The 24965-nt window shown below is 35.5% G+C and overlaps 1 protein-coding gene across 1 annotated transcript in view; it reads right to left on the bottom strand.

Moving 5' to 3' along the window:
- VWC2L (von Willebrand factor C domain containing 2 like) overlaps positions 1 to 24965 on the bottom strand; it is a 181002-nt gene that overhangs the window by 153560 nt on the left and 2477 nt on the right. Inside the window, exon 2 of the mRNA XM_004601337.2 lies at positions 717 to 846. Within this exon, the coding sequence (XP_004601394.1) occupies positions 717 to 846 (130 nt within the window). The remainder of the gene's footprint in view (positions 1 to 716; positions 847 to 24965) is intronic.

The following is a 24965-nucleotide window of genomic DNA, read 5'->3' as shown; positions in this document are numbered from 1 at the left end:
TGACCTCTAAGCAGGAGAACACTATGGAATTTCTGATTTATGGGCTTTCACTCTCTTTTCTGCAAGGTCACCTTGGATTTGGGTTATTTGTGTTCAGTAGCCATTTCCATAGCTCCATTCCATGAAGGACCCCAAAGAAACCCATAAGCTTTATCAACCAAGATTCCCTATCTTGTGATTATTATTGAGAACAAGTTTCCACTGAATGAAAACCTAGAATCAAAGCCCTACATGTTCAACTCTTTCTCACCTCAACACATGTTCATTAATAATCAAATAATTTAATTCTTTGATAATCTTAACCCTAAAGACTTCTACTTGTGAAAAACAGAATACCTAGCACTTACCCTACCCTGGATAATTCACTATGTAATGGGGTGAACAGCTTTATAGCCTCCACAAAAGAAAGATTTCATCTGTGTAAAAAGATGATATTGTGTTCTTCTTGAATATCCTCCTTATAAATCAATGATAAATAAAGGGATCATAACAAAATCAGCTTATAAGAGCTTTAATTCCCCAGATGGAAAGCTTTGTGATTCAACCACTGCAGGTTTATTTTCACTTTAAGGTGGAATAAGAAACATAAATAATCTCTGCCCATTTTGAAAAGCCACAGGAAGATCTAACAGGGCTCTTGCATTGACTGGTGTGAAGTGGTGAAAACTGCATTTTGTACTATCCCCTCTTTGAAAGCTAATACAGTGCGGTCTTACCATTTTTGCAGACAGGACAACATTGTTCTGGTTCATAGACTGGGTTGACACACTCAGGAACTGCGCAGTCTGCTACAACACAGTGAACTTCATTGCTGGGCTCACAGCGACACCATTCACATGGAGAGGGCTAGGAACAAATCTAAAATTAGCCCCTTTTCTCCTATAACTTAATGCTTGCACATTCATATGCTGTCAGAAGACAAAACATCAGTGTTTATATTGGCTTTACTGCAGTAACTTTATTTCCCTTGTGCATGATCACGCTTCCCCAGGAAGGTAACCTGGGCTTCCACATCAAAGTGGTTGCAGGTTGTGACGGAGGTTGCTGGGAGCAACTACAGGGCTCTTACATGGCTGTTCCTGTATCTCATGATTTTAATTTCCAAAGTAATATTTAGACTACTAACATGTCACCTCCCGATTTGGTTTCCAGATGCCTTGATTATTCTGCCTTCTTCTGGTAATGAGGAATGATACTGGGATGTATGAAATATGCTTCTGCCATTTGTTATTTTTCTTACCAAGCAAGAAAGGGATCACCGAGAAATAAATAAAAAATGGCACTAGGCATTTTGTACCCTTTAAAGGAAATCTTTTTCAAGCTAACCTAATTTTAATGTGAATTTTTAGAGGAGACTTTAAACATTCAGGTCTTGCCTGTTGAAAGGTTTAGGGAATACCTTTTACCTTGCCTGTTTGCTTTTTACAAATGATCTAGTGTTGAAACCCACTATTTAAAAGTGAAAGTAGAGACTTTTTAGAGAAAAACAAAATGAAAAGGAATTTTTTTTTTACAGGTAAATGTCTTTTTTTAGTTCAGAGTACTTACCGACCATAATCAAATTTAGGGCTTTCTCTTTACTTTCTACAAATTGTCTATACCCGCAAACAGCAGCAGCCACTCCTGTTTTACAAGTGTTAGCTCTCTATCAGTATGAAACTGAGATTTGGAATTCTGAAATGAAAAGTCACATCTCAGAAATTATGCAAGTTATACAATTTGCATGTGCGTTACTTCTTAGTTACAGTGTAAAACTTGGACCTCAATGCCATCTCTAATTAAGCCATTTAGTTCTAGAAACAACTGTCTCTAATCCTTTGCCCCCTTGCTCCAGTTTCTACCTCCAATTATGTCAATTAAATTCCTCCATCTTTGTCTTAGCAGCTACTGTCCATGATCATTGTGAGTTCTTGGCCCCCTTCCCCAATATCATTTGGGAAATGTAAGTGTTCTTTGACTCAAGTACTCTGTGGAGTTTAGGACCCTTCAAATAATGTTTAAATTTTTTTTAAATTTGCTTTTGGGCTGGAGCGATAGCACAGTGGATAAAGCATTTACCTTGGATGCCTCGGACCCGGGTCCGATTCCTCCACCCCTCTCAGAGAGCCCGGCAATCTACAGAGAGTATCTTGCCCACATGGCAGAGCCTGGCAAGCTACCCGTGGCGTATTCGATATGCCAAAAACAGTAACAAGTCTCACGATGGAGATGTTACTGGTGCCCACTCAAGCAAATCGATGCGCAAAGGGATGACAGTGACAGTGACAGTGACATTTGCTTCCTGCCTGAGGAAAAGTAGTTTAGGTTCAGCTAGTTTTTACTTTCAAAATGAGAATTAATCATAGAATCCGTAGGAAAGTATTGGTATTTCCTAACAGGGCCCATATTTTTCTTGAAGGACATGACTGGTCAAACTCTTTGCCATGTGGTGGTTTGTGTTTAATCATTTTAGATGTCTCAAGGGTTTGGAATTTCCTGAAACTCCAACGTGGAAAGAAAATCTCAGTAAACTGAGAATAAGACTTGGTACTATATATTATTTGTTGGAGGGAATTTTGAATTGTATATTCTCTCACTCCTCGTAATAGTAAGATAACCTTATTATTGCAAGCCCCATTAAGATATCCGAAATTTCTAAACAAAAACAGTATCTGTCCCCTATTTCCTAGGTCTTTACAAAGGACTTGGCTTGAATCTATTATCACCAACACAAAGCAAAGGGAAGCTGTTGATATTGGGAGATTGGGGTAGCTACTCCTGGTAATGCATGTTGACCAAAACAGTCTCTGAAACCTGAACCAGTCTGAGGGCATGGAGTCTTTTGAGAAGAAAAGACCCATCTCAAAAGCCTGGAAAGCCACTGAGCTGCAAAATTCTAGCCCCAGGTATTAATGTACCTGGGAGAGGAAAAGCATCGCATAAGTACCAAGATTAAAGACAGCTACTGAACACAAGAATGGACCATTAGAATTTCAATGTTTTCTTCCAGGAAATGCCCCATTAACAACTACTTACGAAAAATTTGGGGCAAAGGCTGGTATGGAAAATATACTTACTTAACCTTCTCCAAACCCATACTCCAGGCTTCTCCACTCTGGAGAAGTCTGTTCTCTTTGGAGCACATATCTTAATTTCCCTCCCCTTCTTTTCTGAGAATAAAAAAGAAACTGATGGACATTAAAACCTTAATAAGGTCTAGGACTGATTTTCCTTTTCTGCAAAAAGCAGTTCCTTGCTCCGGCCTGAGTCCAAGGCTCCGTGAGATATTGGGTAGCAGGGAACAACCCCCAAACCACACAGGACAAGTGGACTTCAGGTATAGCTTGACTGCTGCCTCTTGGTGCTCTTGGGCTTGGTAGGGGCTTACAGCTGACTCTTGTCTGTCCTCAATTTCTTTAGTTGCTTCCAAGAGGGGCAGAGGTGGGTAGAGAGAAAGGGGCAGATTTCCCTCTCCAGGTTCCCTCCTCTCTCTTCTCTACCTCATATAAGTCACCCAGAGCACCTCATAATAACTTGCTTTTCCATACCTGTGATTGTTTGACCAGTTTCTTTTTTGTGTAAGAAGGGACTCGTCTGTGCAATTCTGATGGATTAATTCTGCCATTATAAATCTTGAAGTGACCCCAAATTTTCCATTGCAGAATGTTTACTTCAAAGTAAATGGTTGTTTTACAAAGATTTGTTGAGTTAGTGTTGAATTTCTTTTTTTTTTTTTTCTTTTTGGGTCATACCCGGCGATGCTCAGGGATTACTCCTGGCTCTGCACTCAGGAATCACTCCTGGTGATGCTTACGGGACCATATGGGATGCTGGGAATCGAACCCGGGTCGGCCACATGCAAGGCAAACGCCCTACCCGCTGTGCTATCGCTCCAGGCTCATAAACAATGTGTTTTTCACACTATTCGCTGCTGCATTTAATACTAAGCCTGATTACTTATATCAATTTATTTCATATTACTCCTATGAGGGAAGATTTGTTATTTCCCTCTTGTTGTTGTAGAGGTAGGTTGAGAAAGGAACAGATATTTAATGCCTAGGTTGTATAGGCAATTAACAGGCAAGCCAGATTTGACTCTAGGTTGTTTTTTTTTTTTCTAGGATTTTTCTGCTGTGTATTCTCAACACTGTTATTTATTTTACGATCAGATACTTGATACTTTCTCACTGCTCCATGCAGGTCAGAGCCAGAGGAACAATCAACAAACTGAAGAGTTGATTTACAGAAGACGGGAAATTCCGGCTAATAAAGAAACTCACTAAGTAGAGTGTTTAGTACATAAAGAGGTCATCATAAGCCGCAGAGTTTTTACAACTTTTGCAGATGTGAGTTAGTAGAAAAATGTACAAGGGTAAAGTTAGGTAAAGAAAGAACTTGTGCTTTTGGGAATTTTGGTGTTTTCAAACCTTGGAATTTGGTAACTATCCTCAGAGGAATCTAGGAAAGGCACACTACCAGATGATGTTTAAATAAAGACATTAGGTGCGTGTGTGCCTGGTCAGTGGGAGCTGGCAGTGTTCACGCTGGAATCCTGAGAAATGCTCTAAAGAAGAGTTGAGAACACAGGGCTTAGTGATCAGAGGATACCTGATTTTCAAAGGGATTTTAGAAACAAGAGGGAAAGAGAAATATGTCAGACAATTAACATATTACCCTGCCCATCCAACCACAGTGTCTAATCCTTCCTTGAACCTGGCTTTTACTCAGAAGCATTTTCTCTTTCTCTTCTTGATCCCAAATCTTGTCAGTCATGTGATTCCCTTGTTTGTGTGCATCAATCGGCTCCCCCAAGTTCATCTCCTTGTCATTTGTTTCTTCACATTTCAAGCCTCTGTAAGTACCTCCCCTCCCATTCTAAACACTCAATCCAGTTTAATCCATTGATCTCATGCAAAAGCCCCTTTCATTCTCCCCTTCTTCATCCTGGCTCTTCCCTTTCATATGCTCATCAGCTCAAAGCCACTGGGCTTCCTTCAGCTAGCTGCCCCTGTTTTTCCCCAGCCTGTCTGATGTGACTTGGCTTAAGTAGCAAGAAGTTCCTAGATACAAGTAAGTATTAAGTTCAGACTGAGAAAATCCATCCCACCTTACAGGATAAAGCTTTAAGAGGTTCAGTATAGTAAATAAACCTTTACATCTTAAGCACTGAGGTGGTTACACATTTCCTTTTATCATTCTCTTCAATGTGAAAACTATAGATTCAATCTGAAAATGTCCCTATGAAACCAAAGATTAAACAATAAAGCTATCCTTAGAGGAACAGAGATGACTGGAACAAATAATTGGGCAGAAGAAATTGGAGGAATTAGGTGGAAAGCATTTTTCTTACTTTTTTTTTTTTAAAGAACCTGAAATTATGATTAGTACATGGCTTTTGTGACCTAGAGATCTGGTAAGATGACTAAAAGACATCATCCTAAAAGTTTACACAAGTAAACTTTTTTTCTAAGAAAGTTCATAGGAAAGTTTATTTCTATGAAAGTCTTAGAAAAAAAAAGCATCATCCATTATTGGTAGATTTGCATAAGTTTAAATTGAAATTGAGAGTGAAGACAATTTTAACATATATATTAAAAGATCTGAGTATATGTCTCTTATGAATCTGTAAAACAGTTTGAATATGGAACATGGATGTAAAAGCAGAAGCAGTCAGTGCTTTTGATCTGTACTTCTGCTATGCAAAGATAAATAATGACTAACTGCCCTTTTAAAAGGGGTTTCCTGAAGTATAATTGATATTTATCTAATTAAATAGTTAACAATTATGTATTATTCATAATTAATAATTAGATCAAAAGGGTCTTTTTTAACATACTGGTTTATATGACTAGAACTCAGTTTTTCTCTTTGGTATTAGAATAAAAAAACATGGCAGTACACATTGTTTTTAAAATGTTGATTTTGAAGGCCTTGAGGATAAAGTGCTAATCCTCACCATTTTTATTTTTCGATTCTTGGAGAATTAGAGGAAAGATAGCTAAATCCTAGAAATAATGGAATACATAATGTGGTAGGTTTTTGTTTTTTGTTTTTTTTTGCTTTTTGGGTCACACCTGACAATGCAGACTGGAGCAATAGCACAAAGGGTAGGGCGTTTGCCTTGCACTTGTCAATTCCTCCATCCCCCTCAGAGATCCCAGCAAGCTACTGAAAGTATCCTGCCTGCACAGCAGAGCCTGGCAAACTACCTGTGAGGAATTTGATATGCCAAAAACAGTAACAAGTCTCACAATGGAGACGTTATGGTGCCCTCTCAAGAAATCGATGAACAACAGGATGACAGTGCTACAGTGCTACCCGGCTATGCACAGGGGTTACTGCTGGCTCTGCACTCATGAGTTATTCTTGGCGGTGCTCAGGGGACCATAAAGGATGTTGGGAATGGAACCTGGGTCGGCCACATGTAAGGCAAATGCCCTACCTGCTGTGCTAAAGCTCAAACCCCTGTAATGCTTTATTTAAAGGAGAAAAATGCCTGAGAATGTGTAAATTAGATGATTAATATAATGGAATAATTCCAGAAAAAATATTATATACATTCTTTGTGAATTTTCAAGAAAATAATTGGGCCATTGGTGCTATGAACTCAGGGCTTACCTGGTAGTGGGGCCCAGGGGACCATATGGGGTGCCACGGATTGAATACAGATCAGTGGTGTGCAAGACACATGTCCTACTTACTATTGTTTCAGCTCTTTTTCATGAGAATTTGGTAACTAATGTGGTCATCACTGAGAATCAACATAGGGCTAAATTAGAATGCAGACTGGCTGCATGTAATCTTCTATATATGCATAGAAACTGTACCTTTATTTTGTATTTGAGAGTTACTTATACAATCCTTCAGAAAACTGGGACATATGGGTGATATTACAATACTCCATGGCATTTTTATTTATGTGGTGGTGATTACTGATATCGTTTATAGAGTTCCACGAGAAAATAGTCACCATCTATTAGATTTATTATACATATTGAGAATATTATAATATTATAATTTAATTTGATAAAATTTAATATGAAAGCATTCTTGAAAATTGAAGGACCTCAAGATAATTTTTAAATTTTTTATAGTTTATTTAGATTAATAATGATTTTGTGGCTAAAAGCAAGTTATCTTCATAATAAGTGAGTTTCCTTTTTTTTTTTTTTGCTGTTTCGGTCAGACCTGGTGGTGCTCAGGGCTTTCCCCTGGCTCTGTGCTTGAAATCACTGTTGGAAGTGCTGAGGAGACCAGTGAGCCACATGCCAGGCAAATAGCTTACCTGTGTGTGCTATCACTATTCACTATCCACAAACACAGATGTGTTTTTTTTTTTTAGGTCACACCCAGCGATGCACAAGGGTTACTCCTGGCTCATGCACTCAGGAATTACTCCTGGTGATGCTTGAGAGACCATATGGGATGCTGGGAATCAAACTTGGGTCAGCTGTGTGCAAGGCAAACACCCTACCCGCTGTGCTATTGGTCCAGTCCCAGAGGTTTTTTTTTTTTTTTTTTTTTTTTTGCTGGGGGGAAGATTCTGAGGGTGTCATGAATAAATTATTTGGAACTCATTATTATAGTAAATTCATTCACAAACATTTGAGTATTATATAAAATATTTTTGTAGAATGAGTCTTGATTTAAATGTCTGTTTTCCTAAGTGTGTATTAGAAGGCTAAGAAAACTACATCCCAAATATTCTGAGAAACAAAACTTGATTCCCTAGAAATAATTTTGTGACTATTATTGAAGGCTAAGGATAGATATACAGACGGATGTGATATATGCTAACAATCAAGTTTTAACACACTAACATCACAATGTCTTTTATTCTAATTTTGGGTTTGGGGTATTATGTGGTACTCCATTTCTTTGGTAATAGAAAAAAAAATACATCAAAGAGAATGTAGATCAGATTGCTTCTCCAAAAACTTCCCATTAAACAACTATTTAAAATCTGATCTCTACAAAGGAAAAGATACTGCTTTAAGAAGCACTCTTCTTTGAGAGATAATTTATGGCATAAATTTCATCACTTTATGGAACAAATCTCATTACTTTCAAATTGCATGAGAAATTTGGAAGACTCTATTTCAAAGTTGCTGATGCCTGTCAGGAATCTCACTGTTCACTTCATTAAAACATACATTAGATTACAGAGTACAAGAGTACTTAGCATCCATTGCCACGCCTATAGTCAGTCATTTGCATGTAGCAGTTGTCAACGAATAAGCAACTAATTCAGTGGGTTTTGACCAACATTTATAATCATCTAAGAAAATACCCCTGTATCACTGTTAGAAATGCTTTTATGTGTCTTTTGTCTAATGGGATTACGGTGACCTCTTCTGTAATCTGTATTACAGAATTCTGTAATATTGATTGGAGCAAATTTTAAAAACTTAGAGTTGAGTTTTAGCAAATTATGGACATAGAATTAAAATTTCTTAATAACTTTAATACTGTTGAAACAAACAAGATTGGGACCAGAGTGATATTATAACAGGAAGGATGTTTGTCTTGTAAAAGGCATACCTGGGTTTGATCCCTGGCATCCTATATGGCCCTATGAGACTGCCAGGAGGAATTTCTGAGTGCGGAGTCAGGAGTAACCTCCGAAGATTCATTGCATATGGATGCCCCACCAAATCAAACCAAAGAAAAATCCACTTCATGATTTTTGAACCTACAATGAAGTCATTGCAAAGAGTACAGACAGCTTTGCCTATGGAGACATAATAAACTTGTTAAGTAATAAACTATGATTTGGGATAAGGTACTTACAAGATATTTATTCAACATATCCACTAAATGTGTAATATATGCAAAAAATTGCTATAATTTATAGGAAGATGAACTACATACCTAGCCTATCACAAAAAAACAATGTATAAGGAGTTATGACTTTTTTTAAAATGTATTTTGATTTCTTTTTTTCTTTTAGTATAAGAATTTATTATAATCTAGGTAAATAGTGTTGTATATCTGTGGTAGGCAAAGGCTTTAGAATATTTAAATACTTTTTCTGTTATTATTTTTTACCTTTTTAAAATTTTTAAAAAATTAAAATTTTTTTTTATTTTTTATTGAATCACCATGTGGAAAGTTATAAAGCATTCAGGCTTAAGTCTCAGTTACACAATACTCGAACACCCATCCCTTCACCAGTGCACATATTCCACCACCAAGAACCACAGTAAGCCTCCCCGCCTAGCCCCCCCAACTCCCTGAAAATGTATTTTGATTTCGATTTGTTTGCTTCTGATTTTGCTTTGGGGACACCCTGGCTGTGCTAAAGCCTTCCTCTAAGTCTTTGCTCAGGGATCACTCCTAGAATCTTAGGTGTTCATGATAGAAGCTGAGTCAGCTGTGTGAAAAGCCATCACCCTACCCACTATACTTCCTTTCTACCTCCTGTGTTTTTATTTTTAGAAACAAAATTCTCAGTGGCCAGAGAAAGAGTATGAGAGGTAAGACCTTTGCCTTGCTGTCCCTGAATCATATCTCAAACACCACATGCAATCCTCTGCATGCTATATGGGGTCACTCCTGAGCACAGAGCCAGAAATAGTCTCTGAGCACCACAGGGTGTGACCCAGAAACCCAGAAAATAATCTTAGTAAGAATGACTGATGTTACTATTATAATGGAGGTCATACATTTTTATTGTAAATATTTCAATTATATTTCTATTTACAGTGAACTAATATCAAATACAAGAATGAAATAAGACCAGCAATAGGACACCTAATTATCAAATACAAAACACTCTTTCTTGAGAATCCATCATGACATTTATAAAATAACTGACTATATGTGGTCACCATAATACTGATATTTACTTTTTTCTGCGAATATTTTTATTTCTCTCAAAACATTTACTTAAATATATTTGAAAAAATATACATGACAGGCAACTCTACAATTATATACTGTTTATTCTATTAAACTAATAGTATATAAAACCAACATTCTTGAAAAGTTTTCAAGGAATGTCTTCACACAATAAAAATATAGATTTTTCTGAAATATGAATAATAACATATTGTAGGATAACATGGGGTTTGTCCTTTTAGCCTTGCTGCAGGGAACTTAATTTGCCTTAAAGCAATGTCCTTTTGTATGGACACAGAAAGACAGTTAATAATATGCTTTGTAACTTGGGAGCCGATTGACTCCAATATTTACTCCTGGGCATCTGCTTTCTCCACTCAGTTGCCCTTAGTTCCTAGTACCCCAAAAGCAGGGTCCCAATGAGGGACGGAATGGACCCAGGGCAAGCTGTGAGCTACCCTGGCAATGAAATGGGCCAGCCCAAAGCGCCACAATACTCAACTATAAGTTGAGAGTATGGTCGTAGACAAATGCTGTCATGACCCAAAAGTAATAATGAGACTAGGACCCTGCTGGGGTTAGGAAGACTAATCTGGCCTGAGGACTGTGGTATAGAATATATAGTGAATGTCTTTAGTCAGAACCAAACTTTAAGTCTGATATAACTCTTACTGTGCTCATACAGAATGACATGGCTAGAAATATTAGAAGTAAATTTACTCTATTTAAGTGGATTACTAGCTGAGGAAGGAAGAAAGGGACACACCCTGACACACCCTTGTTTGGACCCCACCCTTGAAAGGATCTCCTAGTAATCTCCTTAGATGAGATTTTGTTAATCTCCTCTAGATATGGTCTTACCCTTCTTTGTTGATTTTTTAATGTTCAACCCACCTTTGTGTCACCACCCTATGTAATTTTCTATATAAACTAAGACTGTGGGGAAAGATGGGGGAGACAGAAAAAGAAGACAAGGGAGACAGAAGAAGAAGACAAGGGAGACAGAAAAAGAAGAAGACAAGGGAGACAGAAGAAGAAGACAAGGGAGAAAGAAGACAGGGCTGACAGAAGAAGAAGACAGGGAAGACCGAAGAAGACAGAAGAGACAGAGAAGGAAACACACGAGAGGACACAGGGACAGAAGAGAAGACACAGAAGCAGAGACCGAGAGAGGTCGGAAGAGACCAGATGAGCGGACTCCAGACTGTTCGGGACATGCTCCCGCCTTTGTAATTTTTTACAACATATAAAAGAATAAGATACATGATAATTTGGGCAATACAATCTTTCTCTAAATGAAATCACACACGATTTTTTTTTTTTTTGCTTTTTGGGTCACACCTGATGATGCACAGGGGTTACTCCTGGCTGTGCACTCAGGAATCACTCCTGGTGGTGTTCAGGAGACCATATATGGGATGCTGGGAATCAAACCCGGGTCGGCAGCGTGCAAAGCAAACACCCTACCACATGATTTTTAAGTAGGCAAATTATGCTAATGAAGTATCAAATTATGTTAAGGAAATATCAGGGTGTATTTAAAAGAAAAGAAAAAAAAGGTATTTTTTAATTGCTCTTCTACAAGAGTCTGAAAGTATAGACCCCATACTATTGAGAAAAGCTAGAGCATTCAAGATAAGATTTTGATGAACTATCATACCTATACTTATGAAATAGTCTAGAAAAGAAGAAATTTTTATTCTTTCTCTAATAAACTGCATTGGCAGTTGGCTTTCATATAATAAAGGTTCTTGACAAAGAAACTATTTTGAGCAGAGGCATTATATTTTCATGCTGAGGCACAAAAATTTCCTAATGACCCCTAAAGTGAGATTATTGCTATCCGTTTATTTTATTCACTTTTGTAAGTTATTATTTGCTTCTGGTTCACACCTGGTTCTGTGCTCAGGGAGCACTCATGGCAGGACTGGGGTAACAGTGCTGTGGATGTACGCACCGCATGCAAGGCAAACACCTTAACCCCTGTACTACTATTCTGTCTTATTGTTTGTCAGTTTAAAAAGCTAGCTTTCAACAAGCAGGGCCTTGTCTGACTGTCAGAGGAGACATCACTATTAGGATCTTACAATCTGAAAGAATCATGTAAGAGATAAGACTAGTTCTATACCCCAGAATCAGGAAACATGGAAAAAACATGATAACAGAAAGCGACATTATTACTAAGCTTGGTAGTATTGCACAGATGACAGTGAATTCAGGTTTTTTTCAGGAAGGAGATGTTAAAGATTCCAGACAACCAAGTCCAGGTGTGCTGGGAGTGTCAGTGACTTAACTTCTTAATAAGCTTCTCTCTCCTAGAGAAATCTGGGACACATTTTTCTAAAATTAAAACATTTTTTTCATTTTTCCATTTGCTGTGAACATTGTACTTTTATGTGTTATAATTAGAGAATAATTAAAAATTAATAAAATGAGTTGCTTTGTAAAAACTAATATCAAAATACATTGATTTCAAATTTTAAGTCCCAACAGCAATTTCTTGCTGAATTTAATACTTCATTATTTGATGCTTAATTCATTGCTTACCTCATCCCACAAAAATATATTGAGATAGCTTATGGGCTTTAATATGAATATATGTTTTAATAAAAAATAACTTGACTGAGTAATTTCTTGAAAAGTTTGTCTTTGCTCTCTAACTTTTGCATAAGACACAGCAGAAGCAACTACCGCTGTGCAGCCATGTATGTAAATCAACAGTGTTGTTACTCTTGGACTCAGCAATCTGATTATGTGGAATAAGCACTCTTGGAAACATAAGTCCTGCCATCAAATCCTGTTGCATCTATCACCCTGGTCAGGGAACTTAAACCACTCGAACCAGGGTTTTCTCATTTACGTGAAAAATAACGGACATTATAACCATAACTTTTAAATAGACCAATTTTTTTGTCCTTAGCCTATTTGTATTGCCTGTGTATTTTTCAATAAGTAATTGAAAAATCTAATTTATATTGATCATAGAAATAAAATGTATGTTGATCATGAATATTTATCAAGTTATGATAATACTTTATTATGATCTATTTTTGCAATGATGTTTTTAAAATTTATTTTTATTGTTTTTTATTTTGTTTGGGGTCTATCTCTGGCAATGCCCCAGCTTACTCCTGACTCTGCACTCAGGAATCACTTTTGGTAGTGCTTGGAGGATCATATGGAATGCCAAAGATGGAAGCTAGGCAAATGCCTTATCCGCTGTACTATCTCTCCAGGCTCCCAGAGTTTTTAAAGATGTTGACGGTCATATTTGTACTCTTATTGTGTTTAGAATGAAATGACAATGGACACTATTTTTAGGTGATTTCTTACTTATGCAGATGAACTTCTATTTTAAATCGGATTTGTGACAAAAACAGAGTTCTAGCAAGGCCAAATTAGATCACATTTTCATATTTTTTTTTCATTTTCATATTCTTAAGTGTTTTCTAGTTTCAAGCAAATATTCTAGGTTCTCATTAATAAAAGCAAAGTTTTGATTGCCTTTTCTCTCTCTCATTAATTTTCTAAGTATCCCCAGTCAATTTTTTTCAGAATTTATTTTGAATATTAGGTAAAATTAAAGTAAGACTGTATAATTTTAAGTCATCTCCTGTCAAAATTTGGAAAAGCAAATAAAACACACTGAGGAAGTAAATGGAGTTAACATAACTACAGTTTTTCTTTCACTTGACAGAAAAATTAGGTTTGTGATTACTGAGTGTTTTAATGACATTATGTCTAAAAATGGAAACTAGTGATCAAGGTCAGATATTTTTCATTGTGGATATGTTTCATTTTTTACCTGTTTTATGTGAAATTAGAAAAACTATCATCCAATATGTGTAAAAATATCCTTGATCAATTCCCATTTTTGTCAGAGGTAATTTTTGAAATGCTTATTTATCTTATATATATATTTTTTATGTCAGTTGGACTTTCTTGAATGACAAAAGTTGTCTTATAAAACAAAGAGCAGAGAAGGAAATATTGTTATGTTAACAGTATACCACATATCCATCAGAAATATATGAACTTAATATGAAATATTCCACTTAAAATTGATTACCTAGTGAAGAAAAGACAGGACACATATATCACTTGTACTAAAACAAGCAACAAAAAAACAAAACCTTTACTTTCTTCCATAATGTTCAGAATGAACTTGAATTTGTTCAAGCCAATCAGGTATAGTGGAGATAGCAGGAGAGTTAGAGCCAGAATTCTTTTCACATTTTTTTCTAGTACTAAGAATGGGACCTGGGACCATATTCATACAAAGCAGGTGTTTGCTGAACTACACTCCAGGGTTCTGAAGCTTTCCTTCTCAATTAAAAGAAGAGAATGGAGACATTTCAGAATTAAATGAGTAAATAAGGGAATGCAAAAGCAAAATATATCATAAAGTTGCCAACTGTTGTTTGAATTTGCTGGATCCACAGGATTTACTTCTTTGATCCAGGCCCTGGGCTGGGCTTCCATCCAGGTCCTTTTGTCTGTCACTCCTGTTGGGAGCTGACCCCATACTCCCCTCTTACTCTTTACTCTCATCTTTTGGGCAACTTTATGGCCTGTGTTCTGACCACTTGCATTAATTTACTTTGTGATTGATTCTGACAATTCCTCAGTTGGGTCTTAAAACCTTCAGTGCATCAAGGATCCCACACTTACGGATATTTCAGTTCATTAATGACTCTTTTCTTCATATGAGTTACTAGAATAGTTATCACAAGCCATCTGCTATTAGTGGCACCTCTATCATTCCTTTTAGTAAACTGGAATCACTTCAAGATTAGATTTATGCCTTATTTATTTAGGTACACCTCACAAGACCTTTTATTTGTAGACATTTAGGACATATGGAATTAACAGTGGATTGTATTCATTGACTTAAAAAGATATAATAATAGAATGAACACCTAAGAAGACAAAATGCATGTTTTCACTTGAAATAGGTATGTTTTATGCGATTTAATTATATACTATTAAAATGCCTACACTTCAAAGAGAATACATGGTATATCAAAACAATGAAAATACAAGCCAGAGAGATAGTACAGCAGATAAAACATCTGTCTTGCATGTGGCTGATCCAGGTTTGATCCCTAGCACCACATGTATGCTCTTCCCAAGCATGGTTAGTAATAAACTCTGAGTAGAAAATAAGAAAAACGTCCTGAGTACTACTAGATGTGGCTCCCAAGTAAACAAATACAAAAGGGAAATGACCAACTTTGCTTATGTGCTTTGTCTTAGAATTCTCAGTAAGTGGAAAGTCACTAAACTATCAAAGTCTGGAGACAAGAGGGGAAAGAGATGTGACTGAACATGATTGCTTCAAGAAGGAAGGTTAGAATGGTTTGATGACAGCATGTTTAAAGTGGAAAGGGCAGAATAACCTTTTCCTAGATCATGGGTTTGCAAACTTTTTCTATAGTGTCATAGAGTAGATTTTTGACAATGGTTGGCCATAAGATCTCTGCAGCAACTGTTTACCTCTGTATGACAGCCTAAAGGCCCCATAGACAATGTGTAAATAAATAAGACTGGCAGTTTTCCCTTTAAACTCTATTTATGAAAAATAAAAAGAACATAGGATTTGACTCAGGGATTATGCTTTGGTGAACCTGTCTTAGATTTTTAAATTTTTGGTTATATTTAAAAAACAGTAAGAATCAGTTTCTCAATGAGAGACGTTACTGGTGTCCGCTCGAACAAATCGATGAGCAAAGGGATGACAGCGACAGTGAATTTAACCATCATTATTTTGGCACTGTTGTCACCCCCTGGATTCCACTGAATGTCAAAAGAAGGCCTGGGCACCCACCTATGAGATGGTCATACTTCTTTGTCAATAACCTGAACGAATGGTTTGAGGGTCTTCTTATTCCTGGAGTGAGCAGACGCATTGGGGCTACATTAGTACGCTACAGGGATGAATGGAGACATTACTGGGGTCCACTGGAGCAAATCAATGAGCAATGAGATGACAAGTGATACAAGTGATTGTTATTCTGAATGCTGCCTTTCAGAGAACTTCAAAGAAGAATCAAATAATAAAAATAACCTAAGGTACATACATATGTATAACTCATTACTTAATAGTGAAATTAAGAGATTTAAGTATTTTTGATCATTAGAAAAATATTTCTAAATTGTGTTTCATTGGGGTCTGTAAATGTAAAGGTGTAAATGCCTGTTTGGAGGGAGAAATTCTGCGGTAACATAAGTTTGTGAAATCCTAGACTAAAAGCAATTTAGTAGTAACAGGAAAAATATTATTAATCTTTATGTTGCGTCAATTAGCTTCACTGTTTATCTCTATTTTAGGGATAAAAATTTCTAGAGCATAGAGAGGTAAAGTAATGGATGTTTAGGAAACTTGGATGGTAAAGGGAAAGTTGACTTTAAAATCCAGCGTTGTATTCTTATTGAGGTTTTTAGTTAATCAACCATACATATGGATTCTCAACCCTTTTAAAATCATCATATTCTGTCAGTATGTAATATGTACTATCACTTGTATCACTTGCAATCCCGTTTCTCATTGATTTGCTTGAGTGGGCGCCAGCAACTCTCCATTCATCCCTGTTGAGTACTAGTGTAGCCCAATGGGGCCTGCTTGCTCCAGGAACATGAAGAGCCTCAAACCATTTGTTCGGGGTTTTGATGAAGAAGTCTGACCATCTCGTAGGGGGGTGGCCAGGTGTCCTTTTGACATTCCATCAAATCCAGTCGGTATATGTAATTAATTTTATCGTTATTATTTTGGCACCCGTTGTATGTAGTATATATATCTTTAAAAGACATTAAAAGAATGCATCATTTCTCCGATTTTCTTGACTGTAAAAAGAAGCTGGAATCCCTTACTTAGAATCCCAGTGGATAATACAGTTTCTAGAAAAGAATCTAGAAAAGGCTAAATAGGGCAGCAATTCTCAAACACAGTTGATTATTAGAGTATTATAGAAAACTTTAGAAACTTTAAAAGTTAAATAGAAATTACAAATAAAGAGGTTAAGGAATGCGAAATTTTACAACCCTCCCTACTTTAGATAATACAGACAGTACAGCAATATGGGAAAGTCCTTCGTTGTAAGAGCATGGAAATAAAGGTAATTTGGCACATTCCATGAATTTGACATGCTCCATTCTTGCCATTTTGAGAGAAGTTGGAGTTTCCCGAGTGAAAAAGTTAAGAACGTGGCTCCTTAGTTGTCAAATGCACCAAATATATAACAAGAATAATGCAGCTACTTTGTTATATCTGTCTCTGTGAAAATTAATAGATAGTGTTTAATATATTTTTATTTTGGCTTATATTGTCTGCTTTACTTATGGTTTTTTAGACAATGGATAATACCTCCTATTTTAAACCAAGGCCTTAAAACTTGGGTTCTTTTGCATATTGTACTCAATATGTGTTAAAGACTGATTTTAGATATGCCAATATTTTATTCTTGTCAATTTATAACCCTGGGTTGTCATGGTGATAGTTTGATATCACATTTTTATAGACAATTTACTGAAATAAATCTTCACATGCAATATATTGGAAAGAAAAGGAAGATGCAAATGAACAACATTTTCCTATTACTACCTGAAAATAGTAAAATGTAGAGAAATGATATTGAAAAGCAATATATTAATATTGCCTTTGAAAAAAATAAAGACGATATTATTGAATGGTTCTAAGTCTCTGTAGTTTTTATTTTAATATCTATAAAATAAAGGAGTTCTGCAAAATAATTTTGAAAGTTTATGCAAAGTTCAAACTTTTAAACATAGGAAAGACTTAGACCAAAAACAAAACAAAAAGCACAATAAAACATAATTCTTATCTTTATAAAGTAAGGATTTATATAATATCAGATTCTAGTAATTCAATTTGGGGTGGAGGAGGATTGAGGCCACACCTAGTGGTGCTTAGGGCTTACTTCTGGCTTTGTACTTACGGACCACTCCTGGCGAGGCGCAGGAGACCCTATGGGGCGCCTGGGATCAAACCCAGTCAGCCTTCTGCATAGCAAGTGCCCTATCCACTCTGGTATCTCTACAGCCCCCTATATACTAGTAATTCAGTGATAAGAATCCTAAAAGTTAACAACTGAAGTGAAACACCATGTTTTAAAGCAAATTGATTTCAAGACATCAACCAAGTATATTAAAGAAAGATACTTTCGAGGTTATAATTTTAGTTGTAAATTGATATGTAAGACTGTAATTTTTAAATTCCCAAGAATTTGTAAGCCATAAATTAGTACATTATTGCATCTATTCAAACATCGAAATGTTAAAAGTGGTTTTTATTCACGGATCTATGACATACTAGAGTGAAAATTAAGAGGTATGTTCAGTGCACCTTTATCCAGTTTAGACATTATGCAGCTATAAAATAATGTCCTTTGAAAACTTTTTCAGAAGAGGAATTATTTTTATTATCACTTTATTACTTTATTAACTCTTTTCCTGATGTCATTAAGTTCTTGCAAAGATGATTTTATTGTGATATGCTATCCTATGGGCTAGAGGCAAGACAATCAGCAATGGAAGTATGTCAGACTGAAATTGCTGATGCTAATCAGTAGCAATGACAAAAGTCCAAAGTGCAGTCTCTAAGATAAGGCAGTCCCTAATTAATAATGTGTAAGGGAGATTCCCTGTATAAGCAAACCCACTAATCATTTAAAACTATCATTTAGTTATTTGTTGCAATTTCCTACTTGAAAGTTTAAGAAAGAACAACTTAAGAACAAAATATATATCTATATCCATACATATAGACATATATGTATAACTGTCTGTAGCACTGTAGCACTATGATCCTGTTGCTCATCGATTTCCTTGAGTGGGCATCAGTAACATCTCCATTGTGAGACTTGTTCCTGTTTTTGGCATATCAAATACACCACGGATAGCTTGCCAGGCTCTGCCATGCGGGCAGGATACCCTTGGTAGCTTGCCAGGCTCTCTGAGAGGTATGGAGGAATCGAACCCGGGTCGGCCCAGCGCAAGACAAACGCCCTGGCTGCTGTGCTATCGCTCCGGTTCTTTATATATAACATGTACACATTAATCTGTAAGAAAATGTAACAAAAATGACCATGGCTAATAAGATGGTATCGACAAAAATTCATCTAATTCGCTGGCATTCACTTGAATCCTTGAAGAAAGATTTTCTAGGCCCCGGGGCATAAGTACAGAAGGGAAGGCGTTTGCCTTGCACATGGCTGACCTGGGTTTGATCCCCTGCATCCGATATAGTCCCTTGAGCACTGCCAGGACTAACTCCTAAGTGCAGAGGCAGGAGGAACACCTGAGCATCGCTGGGTGTGACCCAAAAAATAGAAAAATTTTAAAAAAGAAAGATTTTCTAAATGTAAGAACATTCCCATTCTCTTGGACTTCATATTTGCAAGTGTACCAACACTTGCAAATAATTTCAAGAATAATTTCAACTTAGATTATATTAACTATAAGTTAAATGCAATGTGTAGAATTTAAGTATATATCTTAAAATGCATCTTATATATCTTATATCATGAAATATTATCTTATTTCATGAAATATTTCATAAATTAATTCATGACCTTAAGTCATGATATAGGAAGTAGAATACATATAAATATAATGTGAGAGAAGTCACAATTTAAAATAGGCAAATTTCTGGGGCTAGAGTGATAGTACATCATGTAGGATGGGGCTGGAGCTATAGCAGGTGGTGTGTTTGCCTTGAATGCAGCTGACCTAGGTTGATACCTGGCATCCCATATGGTCCCTCTTTCTCACCCACTCCCGTTCTCATACCACCAGGAGTAATTCCCGAGCGCAGAACCAAGAGTAACCTTTGAGCATTGCCGAGTGTGACCAAAAAAAAAAAAAAACAACCACCACCAACAACAAAAAACTTCAGTTGGGTGATTGCCTTGCTCACTTCTTACTTGGGTTTAGTAATTTATTGACACTCCATATGTAAGCTTGACATATGGAGTGTCAGCCATAAACCAGCCATCACCCCATAAGCAGCTCATGTGTTTTCCCCGAGTATAGAGCTAGGAATAAGCCCTGAGTACTCTTGAGTGTGCCCTATTCCCAAACAGACATATTTCTACTATAACCTTGAACAACGGGAAGTAATTTTTCAGAGCAAGACCCTCATGTTTCTTTCCAGTTTCATCTTCTGACTCCAGTGGATGTTCAGTCAAGAAAGGACAGCAACGTCTTTACATGGCTGAAGGCTGACCTCAAATCTGAGTAGTCACCAACAGTGACAAGCTCTACAAATCTCAGCTGTGACTGCAAATAAAACACCGAACATCCCTTGTGCAGGGGGCACTGAAGTCCAGTCACAAATCTCTGTAGTCAAACTTATCACCATTAACAGCAGCAGCATCTTGCAGAAGGAAAGGCAGCAATAAATATTGGTGGGTGAGTATGAAAAACTACTCCTACATACGACTATCCAAAGGGCTAAGTAACCATCAATTCTCTTCAAATTTGAAGCAAGAGATGATTTCTTACTATAATAGACTATTTCATACCTTTAAGGGTTAACTAGGAAGTTTGTTCATATTAAAATTGAGTGAAAATGATCACTTCCAATACCTGCTGGAATTCTAATTTTTTTTAAAGATTCTGATTTATTATCCATATTTAGTATAGTTTTATAAAATTAAAAATACCACTATATAGTATAACATAAAATATTGAGAGACAATTATGAGAAACTATAAATTTTGCTTTTAACAGAATAGAGCTAAGGTCTCTGAAATTGAGGAGAGATTATACAAGGGTAGAGTTTCTAGTTATTTACAAAAATGTGAATTTCCCAATGAAAATATCACTTTGAGTTGAATGCCTAAGTACAGCTAGTCCTCAGCGAGCAACCAGTCATGACTATTAATGTTCCTTAATCTATTATTTAGTAGAAATTTGAAAGAAGATGCTAGTCCAGAATTTTCTCAAATTTTACTTCCATTATTAAAAATACAGATTCTATGAAAAGAAACTGTTTCACAGCATCAACAATGGTGGAACATGTATTCCATCTTTATAACAAAGTTCATTGTTGTATAAAATTAATCTTTGCTAGGACTACTTCTGGATGGCATCCCAAAAATGCCCCTGATATCTCATTAACCATTTACTATGAAGTCATAAATCTACTTTTTGCAAAAATAATAACAGAATGTAAGTAAATCTAACTTTGTTCTCAAAATTCACCAATTTCTTTATTATGATACAAGTTTACATCTTCCAAAAGAGATGCATTCTGTAACTTTTGCCTAGTATAAGCACTTTGTTTTTTTTTTGCCTTTCTAGAAACTTCTACAACGGCAGGCACAATGAGATGCCATGAACTGTTTTTCTGCAAGGTGTTAACTAATTTCCTCAAGCCAGATTTTACAGCCTCCATTTTCTCTTGGATTATCATTTATTTGGTTTTCAGCACCAAAAACATGTTCTTTTGTTATTCTATATGAAAATAACAAATTTCCAAACGTAAACTTAAAACTCATTTCTTCTGAAACACCTTTACAGATTTAATGTTTCCATGGTAGAGACTAATGCTGGGAGCAGAGATTAATGAGAATGTTGGAAAACCTTTCTCCCCATGAATATACCCATCAATGAACAAGATTCTACACCTTAGTTTAGTGTAAAGTGTGGTGGTTTCATGAATCAACTTTCTTCTTTGATTCTTTCTTAAAGTTTTAAGTATGAAACAAAAAATTTAGAGTAAAAACTAGGCAACTTACTAAAGCTTGAAATCCTACTTATATATGATGTGCAGCATGAGAAAATAATAGTGCTGAACCTTGTAGAAAATAAAAACGAAAAACAAAAAGCCAGGAATCTGACCAACTGTTTTTGCCCCATGGCCAGAAAAGCACAAAGGTCAGTGCCTGCAGAGAAAAGCAAATCAGGCAAATCCCAAACCCGAATTGATGATCTTCATTGTTGACTGCATAAAAGAACTTTGAAATTAAAAAGCCATGCAAAAGCAGAAATAAAAAGATTTCTTTCAGCTAGAGTATTACAACGTTCAGCATCTGACCTAAAACAAAATCAGTGCAAAATTAAAAGTCTAAAGAAAATCTAAAGAGGCTAATTGTAGCTGAATGAGAGTTATAAAAATGCTGAAGAAAAGTAAGAAAACTCTTTGTTTTTCATCAGGAAACTCAGCATAATAACTAAGCACAGAGCCAATGCTGAGAGAGCCCATGTTTTCAATCAACTCTTTTTTTAGTAACTACTTACAATTTTATCATTTACACTCTTTATTTCTTAAAAAGTAGAGGCTAGTGTCATTTTGGCTGGGTACACATAAGAGATGGCAAACCCACTACATATTGACCTTTATTTTAATGCAATATTAACAGAACACTGGGAAATCCAGAGTTTTCAGAAGTAATAGAGAGAAATCTGTTCTCAAATCTTGTATTAGCAAATGTTTCAAAAGTAAACAACATTTGTAAATAGCATTCTTCTTCCCATTAGGTGACATAGTAGATCAATTCACATTTGAATCTGATGATCTAAAAGACTGAAATAGGGACATATGTTTTGCAACTATATAGAATGAGACATAACAAATACTCGATGGTCATTATCCAACTGGGATGGAATCCAAGATGAGCCTTGAAAAGGAAGGGCTATGGATGGTAATGGAGTAGAAAGTTGAAACAGTATGGGAATATGTGTTCTATGAATAATGTGACAATTTTAAGGGCCAAAGAACATTCTTCATCTGACTATGATGTTCTTTTTTTTTTCTTTTTAGTTAAGAGGAATAAATCATCATAGGATCAGAAACAAGTGGTTTTAAAGAAATTCTAATTTATTTACTTTGTGGTTTTATTATATCTGACTCATTACATCATTTCCCCAAAATATATTGCTAAACGTTTCTTCTGGGGGTTGGAGAGAGTTAAAATGAAAACTTGGTTCCTTGTCTCAAAGGACTTATTCTCTAATGGACAGACAGGTAGTTTCACAGTTTGTCAGCATAACGGTGGCATTAGAATTGTCAAAGAGCTTTGGTTCTGCCAATCAGGCATCAGGCTTGGAAACCTAGTGCTCCTTCTTTAGAGCTGTACAACATTGCACAACACTACTCACGCGACTTACATTTTGGTTCTTTCATTTTCTTATCTGTAGAACAGTTCTAATTAAGGTATACTATTTCATAGTGTTATTATGAAATGAAATGTGTTATAATACACATAAAGGTCTTAACAGTGTTAGCTATGATTATAGTTCTTGTTATAATGGCCATAATGTTATATCGTTATGTTGTCATACTGGTTGTAGAGCGGTTTGACTGTACTTTTTATGCTGTGGGGACATATAATAGAAAAAAATACCATGTCTGCGGAACATTGAGAAGATAGTCTGCAGACTTTTCAGTTGAGATAGGATATAAACAATTCTGAAGTAATCTATGTAGGTAGACTTATACAGGTGGGTCATAGTGACAGTATTTCCTTTTTGTGGTAAAACATGGAGGCATACAGAGAAGTTAGTGAATGTTTGGGATACTGTAACTAATTACAGAATCTAGCCTCTATTAGATAATTTCAATTTTTACATTAGCTTGTCCTGATGTTTTTGTCATTATGCATCATCGTTATCTTATTCTTTGTTTTGCAACAGTCATAGTTCAACTGGCATTATTTTCTCTTCACCTACTACATACTTAGCTGCAAGGTAGTCTTGCTCAGAAAGCATATTATGCTATTTTAGTTTTATGCAAAACAATATGCTACTTACTTATTATTATTCTTTGGACCATATACATATTTTGGCTCAGTATTCAGGTTCTTTTGCCTCATTGTCTAATTATATGCATATGTGTATATATATGCACACTTTTATATACATTCTTTATTAGTAGAACCATTTTAGTAGGATCCAGCTTTCTATTAACTCAATGTTCAACCTCTTTGCAGATTTTATTCATCCCAATGTTGATTTTATTCAAGTAGTGTCCTCTTTGGAATTTTAATCTCTCCAGATCAATATTAATTACTTCATTAAGAAGAGGCTTAGCTTTGGCCACCATAAAGTAAAAAAAATTTTATTAAATATCACACAACTTTAATGAGCATTAATATCATAATTCCTCATGTTGAGATTCATAATCATGTATGTTAATATAAGTTTCCCCTTATCCTCTCCACATTATTCATGTCATTTTATGATTAGTACATCTATAGTATCTTATATACTGATGATTCAATAAATGCATATTGGAAAATATATTCTATGTACAAGTTTTTCATAATATGAATTCTTTAATAACATGCAAACTTTATTATGACAAACTCTATAATCTTAAAAATCTAGTTACCTGTTTTTTTTATCCTCCCTGCAATTTTATTTTATTAAAATACCTTGAGTTACAAAGTTATTCATAGTTTGGTTTTTGAAAAGATGTAGTTACTTGTCTTTTGCAAGCTGAATCAGAAGAAAATTATGTGGGCCCTTTCTGGTTGATATTCTTGTGTATATAATTTATATAGATAGGCAAGACACTTTTTAAAACATATTGGGATTTTTTTTATTTAGTAATTTTTAAAGTTAAGCTTTTTGAAATAAAGCATAGTAGAAATATAGAGGAATTTAGAAATTGAGTAATTCCTGGACATTAGGACTTAGAAGGAAAAAACAAGCGTCCATTCAATACTGTGTACTAATAACCACGGTTTCGCTAGCATCATATAAAATATCTCATTAAATCTTTCTAATATCTCTTTCAAAGAGAAGTAATTATTATAGCTATTTTGTAGCAAATATACTCAAAAAGCTTAAGAGCCTCCCAAACTCTTATATACAAGTGAAGCATTTAGAATTTAATTTAGTTCTGACTTTAGTAGCAAAATGATTGCGGAGTTTATTGTTAGAATGACAATATTTAAAAACATACAAATAACGATGGTTTGGAGTGAGTAATAAACTGCCTTAGTTCTAGTACCTAACTCTATTTAGTTTGCTCTAGACAATCTCAAAACTATTGTTATGTAAATATGAATGTGTGAAAGTTATACACATTGATGATATATATTCATTGTAGTAGGAACATGTTGTTAGAGTAAGATATGGAATTTTTACATTTTAATATATCTATGTTATCCTACATTGAT

Source organism: Sorex araneus, chromosome X, assembly GCF_027595985.1.
Source record: "Sorex araneus isolate mSorAra2 chromosome X, mSorAra2.pri, whole genome shotgun sequence".
Classification (NCBI taxonomy): domain Eukaryota; kingdom Metazoa; phylum Chordata; class Mammalia; order Eulipotyphla; family Soricidae; genus Sorex; species Sorex araneus.
This window is presented reverse-complemented; position numbering and strand designations above follow the sequence as displayed.